The sequence below is a fragment of the Platalea leucorodia genome, assembly GCF_965183815.1.
Source record: "Platalea leucorodia genome assembly, chromosome: 3".
NCBI lineage: Eukaryota > Metazoa > Chordata > Aves > Pelecaniformes > Threskiornithidae > Platalea > Platalea leucorodia.
Genome location: NC_138825.1, coordinates 120,195,857 through 120,207,828, shown reverse-complemented (window position 1 = coordinate 120,207,828; position 11,972 = coordinate 120,195,857). Strand labels below are relative to the sequence as shown.

The window sequence follows — 11,972 nt, the reverse complement described above, 5'->3', positions numbered from 1 at the left end:
CGCCGAGCGGCGGCCGCCTTCCCCGCCCAGCGCCGCTTCCTGAGGCGCCGAGGCGGCGGCTGCGGGGCTGCCGGGGCGGGCAGACGCGGGGGCACCGGGGCGGGGGCGGCGGCTGCCCCGGGGCCGGGACGCGGGACGCGGCCCCGGGCGGAGGCGGCCGGGCGGGGCCGGGGGCGGGGCGGCCACGCAGTCACGTGTCTCCCCCGCCCCTCGGCGGAGGGCGCGGTGCATGCTGGGATAGCATCCGGGCCCCCCGCTGAGGCGAGCGGCGCGCGGCGGAGGAGGCCCCGTCCCTGCCGGTGTTTCTCTGCCAGGCCGCAGCCCCCCTCCGACCGGCGCCATGGCGATGCAAGCGGCCAAGCGAGCCAACGTGAGTGCTCTCCCCTGTCCCCTTCCCCGCCCGCCTCAGCCCGCCGGGGCTGGGAGCAGGCCTTCCCGCCCGGCCTCGGCCCCGGCCCCGGCCCCCTCGGGCAGGCCTCTTGTTTAACAGAAACACGTCAAGTCTGTAGCTGTGTAGGGTTACAGAAGGACCAGTGAAGCACACGGGCTCTCTCAGTCATGTTAGCCCCAAGATTTAGCACGCAGGCTGCTGCTTTTAAGGTTTGAAGTGAGCGCTTTAGGTCTAACATGCCGTATGTTGTTTCTGCATCAGATTCGGCTGCCTCCAGAAGTTAATCGGATCCTGTATATTAGGAACCTGCCATATAAAATCACAGCGGAGGAAATGTATGATATTTTCGGGAAATATGGGCCTATTCGACAAATCAGAGTGTAAGTATTTTAGCCTTCTTTGAAAAATTAAGGATTTTACGTGTTTTAGTTTATGTGTTATATATCAGTATTCCTGTTGCAGTTAGTAGCAACTGGATTTCACAGCTGAAAGAGTGAAATGCACGTTAGCAGGATCCCTGTATGCCAAGGGTGGATGTGATGATATTTCTCTTATTTGAGAATGCGTTAGAAAGTAATATTGCTCGTAGGTAGGGTGAAAAAAGCTTAAATTTGATATGAACTTATATTAAGTTAGTAAAAATATGACTTACTCTCTTAAGTAAATCTTAAATACAGCTAACCTTTTACTGTAACTAAAAGTAAAAATAAGAAAGGCAAAAGTTGAACACAGCCGGTTTTCATACTTAATGAGTATTAGATACTTCACTAATGGGAAATTAGAGATGTTACTGTTGCTGCTGGACCTGTCAACCAGAAACAACTCCCTGTGGTCAGATACAGCTTGTCCCCGAGCCACGTAATCCGTGGGTAACGGCGATCTGAGTAATTTTGTTTCAAATGCACTGAGGTTAAACATATCTACAGCAAATCTGAGGCTCTTCTCTTTAGTTATTTGAAATATTGAAGACCCGAGCTCTGATGTCCCTTGTCGTCCTGAGTACTGTCTGAATGCTGTGTATTAAACCATAATTGCGTCTGGTTGGTATGATGTTCTGCTAAGATTCTAGCAGAAAGAGTTGGCTGAAGCTGGAAGATGGAAAGAGCTTTTGAGAACTGTAGTAAGGCTGTTTGGAGTATTGACACTCATACAGAACGTTTTTTTTTTTTTTTTCCCCCTTCTGAAAAATATTTAGGAAGGGGAGGAGGAGGAAACAAAACTTAGTATTTAGTACTTAAAAAGGAAACGTCGTAAGTCACATTTCGATAGATGTACAAATAGAAAGGAAATGTAGTTTATATTTGATATGGGGTTTTTTTTGGTATTGCTTTTATCCACATGTTGGCAAAATAACCTGCAGCATCTCTTGAGTTCTCGACTGGGTTGCTGATCGGACTGGAGCAGAATGTATCCTTGTCGTTTATCTCGCTTTCCATTTCCCTGTGCTCTGAGACTGGGATGGGTAATTAATCCACAATATGTTTAATTGTTCTGACTATGCAGGACGTAAATACGTAAACAGCTGAACAGACCGAACTTTACTACCTCAAATAGAAGTGCTCATTCCAGAGCTGTAGTGATTAAAAATGATTTTTCAGTGTACAGAATGAAGTGAGTTTTATGTACGGAATTGCCTTCAGTAAACAAATAAGGACAGGCAGGACGTGCTGCTGATGCTGTGTTGGAATGTGTAGCTAGTGAGATCCTCCTCATACAGCGACGGGCCACAAAAGTGACTGGGAAAGTGGTTAAAGGGACAAGGGACAGCATAAGCTTACTGCTTGGGGCTGCATAGGTGGAGTTCTTCACTAATAAGCATAAAGGAGGACTAATATTTAAGCTTTCCGAAAACATCTAGGTTGGAGCAGCGTGGCAGTGGGACATAAAGAATTAAGGCATATGAGGGGAGCTTTCCATCAAAGCGATGTGCTGGCAGCCTCCCTGCTGGTTGCTCAGAGCCACCGCTTTGTGGTGTTTTCCACAGAAATCCTGACATCGTCACGAGACGAGGCATAACGCGGAACTCCCCTTGTAACAACTTTTGGGCTTCGTGCAGTTTTTATCCCATTCTCCTCTTCATTTTTGTACGCATCCTGGTGCGGATGCGTGTGATGTCATTTGTCCTTGGGAGTTCTCTTCTTAGAAGCAAGCACCTTAGAGTTCTTCTGATTATTAAGTTCGCTATAACTATCTTTTAGCTGAGGTCTTTTGGATCTGTCAGCTCTGTCATCTCTCCGGGCTAGTTAGCGTTATGTGCCCAGACGTGCCTCCTGTCCCTCAGGCAAAGGAGATGGAATTGATGGTCTGATAGGTGATGGTTGTGCGTCTGAAGCGGTCTTGCACCAGCAGGGCTGTTTTGACTCATTTAAATTGACTTTGCGGTGTGCCGAGAGCTGTATTCCATCCGAGGGAGACATCTGATCCAGACAGCCATTAACTGACAGCCTGGTCTTGTAATATTAAATAAAACAAGCTAATTGCTGTAATAAAAACATAAAGTATTTCCAAAGATATGACAACCCCCAGCAGCAGCAGCTTCTGGTGGTTGTTGTGGAGAGGTGAGTTCCCTTTGGAGCATAATGCAGCACGTGCTCTGTCACATTTTCCTGTTGTCTCTGACTCCGACCTATAACCAGAGGTTGGTGTGGAAAGCAAAGATGCATTTTAATATCTAGGAAAAAATAATAAATTGGTTTTTAGTGAAGTTCCATTAGTTAATCTAATCCCAGTCACTGCTAAAGACTAATAGAACTATTTCCTGTTTATTTTTAACATAAAAACGGATCTCGCCTGCAGTGGAAACACTCCTGAAACGAGGGGAACAGCCTATGTAGTCTATGAAGACATATTTGATGCCAAAAATGCTTGTGATCACCTGTCAGGATTCAACGTGTGCAACAGATACCTTGTCGTTTTGTACTATAATGCAAACAGGGTACGTACACTTGGGGGTTTTTTAAGTTACCTGTGAGCATAGCTAGCATTAAAAAAAATTCAGTTTCAAAAGGCAGTTGCTTGGATATTTTTAAGAAATAAATCCGAACTGGTAGAGGGAATGGATTGGATAAATTGTCAGGATTTCATCTTTTCTTGGTGATTTGTGTGCAAAAATGCACGTTTGGACCGAGGGTGTGGAAAAACACGCTTGTGCTGAGTGTCCTTTGGAGAGGAGGTGGCAGGGGCCTGGCAGCCCAACAGCTGCGGCAGGATGTGGGGTCTCCTTCACAGGTCAGAAGTCTCTGGGTCTCGGTGTTGTGCCTGTTACTGGTGGTGTCCAGGGCACTGTGGCATTCGCCGAGGCCAAGAATTAAGCAGCACTGTGTGCGATGGCGATGTTAGTTGTGGCTACAGGGAAATAACGTGTCGTAAGATGAGTTTTCTTTTTTTTTTTCTTCTCACATCTTTTATTTTCCTAATTACAGGCATTCCAAAAGATGGACACAAAGAAGAAAGAGGAACAGCTTAAGCTTCTCAAGGAAAAATACGGAATTAATACAGACCCACCAAAATAAACCGATCTTTTTGGAAAACTCTTTTGCAAGTCCTGCTGTTGAGTTCAGCTGTTGGCAAGCCCTGCCGCTGAGTTCTTGAACTAAACATAGGAATTCTCACTGAAGTATAACTTTTCTTTTTTAAATGTGATAAGCTGTAACTTGACTCTTTAGATCTTCACAATTAGAATTAAATAAATGTAAAAGATCTGCTTTAAGATTAAATCCCCCTAAGTGGACATGGCTCCTCTGTGTTGCCAGGGTTCCCTGGTGGATGCTGCATCGCCGCAGTCCTGCTTCTAGCAGGACCTTACCGGATGGGACCGGGCACGTTGAGCGTTTCCCACCTCCTGAAGGTCTGCCCGGTCCCCAGGGCAGATTTTAAGCGCGGCAGCCAGTTAACACGAACGGCTCGAGGGGCTCTGTATGAGCTGCCTGCACCGAGGTGAATGTCACTTGCTGCTTCCTGAAAACGGGGTATCGCAACTAGTCTCCCCGCCGCAGGGGATTTTGTGCTTTTTTTTTCAAAAAAGGAATAAGTCTGGTTTGATAGCTCATCCCACCTGTGTAGGTTGTACAGAGTTTATTGCGCCTTTCTCCCTCTGGGAATGTTTGAAGGAGCCAAACTCCATTACGTGATCGTTAGGCTACTTCTTAAAGCAAGCCCAAATCCATGCTTTTAACAAAGTTTCTTTTACAAACTATAGAAAATGAACGGCCTTTCAAAATGATCCAATTGCTTAGGTGACGTTGGTCAAAATATCTTCTTCCCAGGGACGGAGACAAAACAGATAAGCTGCAGTAAAATGATCTCGCTCTAATAGTGCGTTGCTGCAGGGCTGACTTAAGGGTGTGCGAGATCTGTGGTGCCTGCTCCAGGCTTGTACTGAGGTTCCTCGGGGCGACGGGAAGACATCTCACGCCTTTTAGCGTTCGGTAGAGGAACACCCGACCAAAACGAGATGGTAGATGATGGTGGTAATTTTAGATACCTGTAGTGTGATTGTTTTCTACTCGGTGTGTTTGAACTGTAATGTATTTCATGTACATAAATTTTAGGTGTAGTACCTGGTGGAGGAAAAAGAAAACATTTAAATTTTTTGGCTGTTTTTTCAGCACTCATGTCCTGTGAATAAAAATCAGCGTGATACAGAGGATGCACAACTGGTATATTTTGGAAGTGGAAAAGAGTAACTCCCGCCTCTGTTCTGGACCAGCTGGAAGTCCTGTGGCCGCTGGCACTTATCCTGCCTCTCGGGAGGGTTTATTTGCAGGGATGTGATGCTTAACTCCCTGAGCATCCAGCTTCCAGCCGGTGCAGAACACGGGCGGATGCAAAGGTCCTTTGCCTGAGGATTTGTAATTTCAGTTAAAACTTTTTCCAGTGTGTGATACTGTCCTGCAGGAATGTCTCCATTTTCTTATCCTTAGATTTTCATTGAAACCTATCACTTAAAAAAACCCATGCTGTTCTTGTGTTCATTTAGTAAAATAATAAATGTCTACATAGTTTTGCTTTTTTTTCGTCAAGGCTTGCTTCACAGAATCATAGAATCGTCAAGGTTGGAAAAGACCCTTAAGATCATCGAGTCCAACCGTTAACCCAGCACTGCCAAGTCCACCACTAAACCATGTCCTCAAGCACCACGTCTACCTGTCTTTTCAATACCTCCAGGGATGGGGACTCAACCACTTCCCTGGGCAGCCTGTTCCAGTGCCTGACAGCCCTTTGGGTGAAGAAGTTTTTCCTAATATCCAACCTAAACCTCCCCTGGCGCAGCTTGAGGCCGTTTCCTCTCGTCCTGTTGCTTGTTACTGGGGAGAAGAGACCGACCCCCACCTCGCTACAGCCTCCTGTCAGGCAGCTGTAGATGCTGTGCTGCTTCTGCATGTGACCTTTCTGTTCAGAAAGGAGGCGATTTGTCCCTGAACGTTCGTGATGCCGGTAAGAACTTGCAGAGCGTCCGCCTCCGTACGTACGCGAATGTTCACGCGCCCGAGCGATGGGGAAGGGTGCCCAGCTGCGGGCACCGACGTCCCGCCTTCCCACGGAGGAGGCCCCTTGCACATGCGTTTCCCAGCTGGGAGGCGCAGGAATGGCAGCGGCGACACACCGAGCTGGCTGTTTCACCCCAGAGCCGCGGGGAGGAGGCCGCTGAAACGGCTCGGCTGCGCTCGCAGCTTCGTGTGGGTGCTCGAAATCCCGTCCTGTGCCCGAGCGGCGACCCCCGGGCCGGGTCTCCCTTCCGTGGCGGACGGGCGTGCGAGCAAGAGCTGTGTGTGTAGCAGAAAGCCTTGTCCTTGCTCTGTGGCTCTTCCGTACCGGTGTCCTTCCCTTAAAACTGACGCTGCTTTTTGCAGGACGAACCTTGAGGGCCCAGCGAGCCCTCCGCGCCCTCGGGAGCGTTAGCGGCTGGGGCCGCCTCGCTGAGCTCGGAAACGTAAAGCTCTGCTGCGATGTCCTTGCCATCTCCGCCGCTCGCCCGGCCCTGCACCGCCTCTGTCAGCTGCAGCTGCCATGCACATACATTAAATGCAAAGCAGCTGTGCTGGGCTGGCCTCCTTCTTCCGTGCGCAGTTACTCCTAGCCCCCGTTGCTTTTCAGATCTCGCCCGGCAGGTGAATACAAACCAAAGTTTCTCGGGTAAAAACCAGCCTGCCTTAAAAATGGTTGCAGGAATGAAATCCTATTGCAGGTCTTGCCTCTGTGTGAACATCCATAGCTTTTCAAAGGTTGCAAGCTGCCCCCCCCATGTATGGATGCTTTTTATATATATATATATATATATATATATATATGTATATATATATATATGTATATGTATGTATACACACGCCAGACGCTAGGGTAGCTGGGGCCATTTGCAGCAGCTGCTGGGCATTTAGCAGGCCCTTCCCTGTAACGGGAACTGGAGGTGCTTGTTACCATGCTGGATTTGCGCTTCTAATAAAGAATAATAAATACTGATAATGAAATATCAAAGTGCTGATAAGGGTGCCGCATCCCACCGGCCTTGTTTAAAATGAGATGCAAATACCACATTGCTTCTGTCAACAGCGGAGAGCGTGGTGCTTGCGCTGCGGTGTCTGTTTTGATGAGGATTTGATGCTGTTTGAAAAACATATATAAAAAGCAATTCTTTAGGGTAATAAGATGAATAAAAATTCCTTCAGTGAATGCTCAAGATCAGCAGCTTTTGATTTCTGGGAGAGCTCAGCTGCTGCCTTTCATTAAATATTCCATTTCATACTTTTTCTTCTAGAGCCTGTTCACGGCTTTCCACGTCCCTGCACGTGTAAAATGAAATCATAATTTGTACCTGCAAGAGAGAGGGAATGGAAATGGAATGCCTGGAGGATTGTTTTGATGAGGTCTGCTCAAGATTTTGTTTGAAATGTAGTATCAAGGGCCGGGGAAATGAGTTCGGTTATATGAATGGCAGAAGGGGCAGCAAATCAGGCAGATGTTACCACCTCGTACCCCGCATCTGTGCTGGGTTTTGTGCCTGCTCACTTCCCATTTAATTTTTCAGGAAGTAGGGCATGAAATGAAGCCTGGAAGGTCATTTTTTTTCCATCGATGCTGTTTAGAAATTAGTAACAAGAGCATATCTGATTACACAGGCAACGACAGTAAATTTTTTCCAATCCATTATATAGTGGCAATAATTATATGTACTGTGTTGATCGATGATACAATTAAATAAATTAACGCATTTGCAGTCAAATAAAGAGCTGAAGATTACATTTCCTTGAAGACTTAATTTCCCTAAGTATCACAAAGCACAATTAGTTTTCCTTTCAGATATTTTTTAATGAAATTGGCATGAAAAATGTAATAATCTCGGCTTCCAACAAAGGTCTCGGCAGAGAAGGGGCGATGAGGGAGAGCTTCATCAGCCAGCTGCGATGCGGATTGTACAGACTCGGTAACGGCCGGGCTGTGCTGCTGAGGGCAAAAGGGAAGCGGCCGGCAGCTCTGCAGATCGAGGCGGTACGCCTGAGCGCCAGCAGCTCCCAAAGCCCAGCAGGAACGCGTTTTTCACGTGGTTTTTCTGCTTGAGGCGCAGCAGAAGCTTGCCAGCAGCAGGACCAAGAGATGACGGAGGGACCGCGCGGCCGTTCCAGGTACGCTGAGCCAACCCTTCGCGTCGCTGTTCGCTTTCGAGGCATTCGGGACAGGTCCCAAACCAGATACTTCATGGTTTTTTTCTTTTTTTTTTTTTTTTTTTTTAATGAGGAACTAACTTAAACTGGCCCATCGGTAGGAGCAGCTTTAGGCTGTGCTGAATCGACCTGTGTTTGACAGGGGCGACAGGGCTACGTTACATTTAACCGAGACGTCTCCAGGAGCTCACACCTGCAACTGCTGCAACACAGCCTGCGATCCGCAACCCCCCGCTGAAATCCAGACCAGTGACAGAGGCCGGGGCAGGAGACCGGGACCTTTAAAAAGAATTTGGGAGAGCCGGTGGGCATCAAGCCCTGGCAGGTCTTATTTCCTATTCATTAACAGGAAATTAGCCGTCCTAAATAAAAGAACTGTTAGTGAAATGCGAATGTGTAATCTTGCTGCTGCTGTCATCCTGGATTTCCACCAAAAAAGGGTCCCAACAGGCCTTTCGTTTCTTTACAGAGAGGGGAGCAAGAAAAACATTTACGCCACCAACCCTCGGTGAGTAACAGTCTAAGAGATGGGGTTTACAGGCTTTTTAATTAACGGACTCGGATGCAGCTTTGTGGGTACAACGGACATCTGGAGCAAGAAGAGCGCGAGCGGCCGTCGCTGGCCAGGCTTGCTGTTCCGGGCTCCTTTTCCCTCTCGTCTCCAGCAGGTATCCCGGGGAGCGACCTACCTAGCTTTGCGGTCCCTCTGCTCGTGCGAGGGGGGTTCTCCCTGCGCAGGCTCACACAAGGAGCTGGCTCACCACCTACTTGAAAGCCTTCCATCAAAAAATCCGTTAGTTGAAAGCTATGCAAATAGCTTATAGTCAAGTTAAATAAAAATAACGTCGTGACCCAATGATGCTCTTTTTCTCTACAGCAGAGGGGAGAAATCACGTTTAGGCAAAGCAGAATAACAGCAAAGAGGCAGCTTTGCTGATCAGGTCCTGCTCCTAAAACCAGGCGTGACAGCCTACACATCTTCCCGTCTCCAGAGGAGGAACCAGCATTTCGTGAATTCATATAACCACCAAACGAAATAAATATTGCTCCGTCACGAGTGCCGGGAGCCCAGCGCACAAAGTCAGTTTGCATCGGAAGATGCAGCCTAAAAAAACCCGGTGCCTTCAGCGGCCGCATCATCCCACTGTTCACATTTGTTGTGGAAGGTGGACGCGCTGATGCTGCTCTTCCCTAGCCTTTCTCAGCTCCAGCAGAAAACTTTACGCTGGTTTTACTGTCGCAAAGGCGCAGAACTGGACCAGCACTGCGTGTCTTTGAGAAGCATCGCTTTCCATCTCTTCAGCAGCCAAATTTTGGCCGGAGTTGAGGGGCCACCAGCAGGGCAGGGGAGATGGAGAGTCAGGAAACCTCGCTGTCCCAGCAGCCCTTACTTGCACGTTCCTGGCACCTCTGGTCCCACAGAGATCTTCCACCGTGCCATCTGGAACAGAAGCGGTGCGCGGAATTACGTGGATTTCATATAAGAGAAATAATTAACAAAAAATGGGTTGATGATTGTTTGAAGAACTTCTTACACACCAAAACAAATTCCAGTGGCCAGAGGAGAAAAAACAGGAAATAGAAACTGTAAAGTATCAAGATTTTATTGTTTTATATATATACTTTTAATTCTTAAATGAGACAGTATTTTTTAAAACAGCAGCAAGCAGAACGTACAAGTTGAGAAAAGTGGCAGCGCAGGTAACTCTGTTTGGCTAATGCCCGTTCATGTACAAGGCGTACACTGGATTTTTTTTTTTGAGCACCTTTTGTTTTTTTTTTTCTTGGTTTAAGTGTACAGTAAGGCAGTGGTTTTTCAATAAGGAATATATATATTTATATATATTTTCAATCAATCATCACTGTGAATTCTTACATGCAAATTAAATAAAATGTACAACTTGAAAATGTTACAAGGGTAGACATTTTTCCCAAAGCAAAGCTTCTAATAAAAGGCAAATACGGACACCACAAAGTTAAAAAAGAGAAGGGCGGCGTAAGAAACCGGGCGGCAGGCGCTATTGACAGGACAGCTTGAGCAGGGAAGATGGGGACTCCAGTGAAGGTTTCTCCCGCTGCTGGCAAGGCGAGAGAACGGATGGTTATGGACAGATGTCTCCAGCCAGCTCCCTCGAGAAGATTCACTCTAACCTGAGAAGCTCCACATCGAAGAGGAGAGTAGCGTTGGGCGGGATGACCCCCGGGTGGCCCGTGGCTCCATAGGCCATCTCAGGTGTGCAGGTCAACTTTGCTCTTTGTCCTAAGCTCATCTGGGTTTTGGATGATGGAGAAAGAAAAAGAGAAGACAAAAAAACCAGTGTTAGGAAGAAAACAAAGAACACATCACTACGTGGCAGATTTACAGAATCGAGGAGAGCTGGGACCATCGGACTCATCATTCAGCTTCAAGCTGAAGCTGCCACAAACAGCTCAGATGAAGGTCTCCTCACTCCTCTGGCTTCTCATGGCAGTTATTCAGGTTGCCAGAGCCAGTCTGGGACTCACACAGAGGCTTTTTAATGCGTACTGTGGTCCATGCTGCCTACGCTGGAGCCAGCGGTAGGAGGTGTGAGTTCCTTCTGCCGAGCGCAGGGTACAGGCAACGCCCGCAGCGGGCGTTAGGAAAAGGCTCTCAGTAACAGACAGGACCGGAGCTTTGTATTCATCAGAGATCAGTGCTGAAACACAGTTAAGTTCAGCTCCTGAAAAGTGTTCAGCAACAGTTTTCCTTCTTCAGCCACCACCAGGGACGACTTCAAAACCCTGGCTCAAATGCTAATGCTGTAGGCACCCAACTTTCTGCCGCTGGGCAGATGCAAAGCAAACGCTGATGCAATCCTACTTAAAAGAGGTACTGCTTTCCCTAAACTCAGCCCAAGCCCAAGGGCAGATGTCTCACCTCAGCTGCTGCTTATTCCGCTGAGAGTCCTTGCCCCTGGGATGGACAGAAATGCCGATTTCCCTCACTCCAGATGAGCTCTGGAGGTAACAGTGCTCACTGAGATGTGGGGTGTCAAGAATCAAATCCTGCTCTTCCACCCGAGTATTTTGGGGTGGAGCAGTCTCAAACTGCTACTCATGCACCACACGCTGGTGACTGAATATTCACTGGCCAAGAAGCAAGCCCTGATCTGAAGCAGTGATTTTAACTCAGACCTCTCTCCCGAGATGGGGCACATCACTGCACTACAGATTACGTGGTTTCTCCTGTTGGATTTTGTTCAGGTCCTTTAAAATATGCCAAAGCTAGAGCTTTGATCACTTTAGGTAGAAGAAAAAAACGTGAATATGAACTCTCCTGCATGCCGGGAGTATTCATATCGTGGGGCTGAGGGTACGGGAGGAGATGGCCTCCCCTGGTCCCGGCAGGGGTTTGCGCGGGGCAGGCTGGCTGCTGCTCTGAGGCGGCCCTGCAAGCCAGGCAGCTGGGAAGCCACGCACGGGCTTTAGGCGTGGGGCAACCTTCAACTGCCAGACGTTGAGCAGAGAAATGCAGACGCTGCTGACATCTGCCAGTCATTAAACCAAGGTTCGAAAAAAAAAAATCTGCATGCTAGACAGAGTCAGCTGCCTTTTTCCAAGTGCTTTGTGTCAATCAGACTCCCCAAAGCCCTCAAAACCCTGGGGCGGAAGGAGACGGCCACAAGCTTGACTTCAGTCGGTGATCCACCAGGAGGAGCAGGAGGGCAGCGCGCTGCCACGCTGGTTACTGGCATGGCTTTCGGCCACTGACTCATTAAGGGACAGGAGTCAGGGAGCGAGAGCGGTCAAGGAAGGGACAAACTGATTCACCCAGCGCTTGCTGCCACTGCTTTAGCTGCACTGGCTTCTGGTTTCTGCAGCACACTGGGGTCCTGAGCTCCTCTTAGGCCTTATTGCAAAGCAAAGAATAAAGAGTCCAGCTCAAATCCTTGAGAGGACGT

General features: G+C 48.1%; 2 protein-coding genes across 3 annotated transcripts in view; one reads left to right on the top strand and one right to left on the bottom strand.

Annotated features, from left to right (window-relative positions):
• Positions 1-219: 219 nt before the first annotated feature.
• On the top strand, positions 220-9,688 carry SF3B6 (splicing factor 3b subunit 6). 2 transcript variants are annotated; one of them, XR_014227569.1, is made up of 9 exons: positions 220-370; positions 653-771; positions 3,188-3,326; positions 3,814-4,327; positions 5,414-6,501; positions 7,146-7,254; positions 7,743-8,010; positions 8,123-8,557; positions 8,927-9,688. XR_014227569.1 is itself a non-coding variant. In XM_082305796.1 (4 exons), exons 1-4 carry the CDS (start codon positions 341-343, stop codon positions 3,901-3,903), a joined length of 378 nt encoding a protein of 125 aa, XP_082161922.1. In that variant the 5' UTR covers positions 220-340; the 3' UTR covers positions 3,904-5,395. The 2 variants fall into 2 exon arrangements, 1 of the variants encoding a protein (XP_082161922.1); XM_082305796.1 differs by lacking the exons at positions 5,414-6,501; positions 7,146-7,254; positions 7,743-8,010; positions 8,123-8,557; positions 8,927-9,688 and having other exon boundaries at positions 3,814-5,395.
• A 301-nt stretch (positions 9,689-9,989) lies between these two features.
• FKBP1B (FKBP prolyl isomerase 1B) overlaps positions 9,990-11,972 on the bottom strand; it is a gene marked incomplete at its 5' end in the record, with an annotated part of 46,740 nt that continues 44,757 nt past the window's right edge. Inside the window, one exon of the mRNA XM_082308015.1 lies at positions 9,990-10,319. Within this exon, the coding sequence (XP_082164141.1) occupies positions 10,191-10,319 (129 nt within the window). The 3' untranslated portion in view covers positions 9,990-10,190. The remainder of the gene's footprint in view (positions 10,320-11,972) is intronic.

What these genes read in the sequence shown, in the direction of transcription:
- SF3B6 (XM_082305796.1), top strand. Translation starts at nt 341, where the DNA reads ATGGCGATGCAAGCGGCCAAGCGAGCCAAC. An exon ending in AAGCGGCCAAGCGAGCCAAC is followed by an intron (nt 371 to 652) that starts GTGAGTGCTCTC and finishes TTTCTGCATCAG; the next exon opens with ATTCGGCTGCCTCCAGAAGT. An exon ending in TGTACTATAATGCAAACAGG is followed by an intron (nt 3,327 to 3,813) that starts GTACGTACACTT and finishes TCCTAATTACAG; the next exon opens with GCATTCCAAAAGATGGACAC.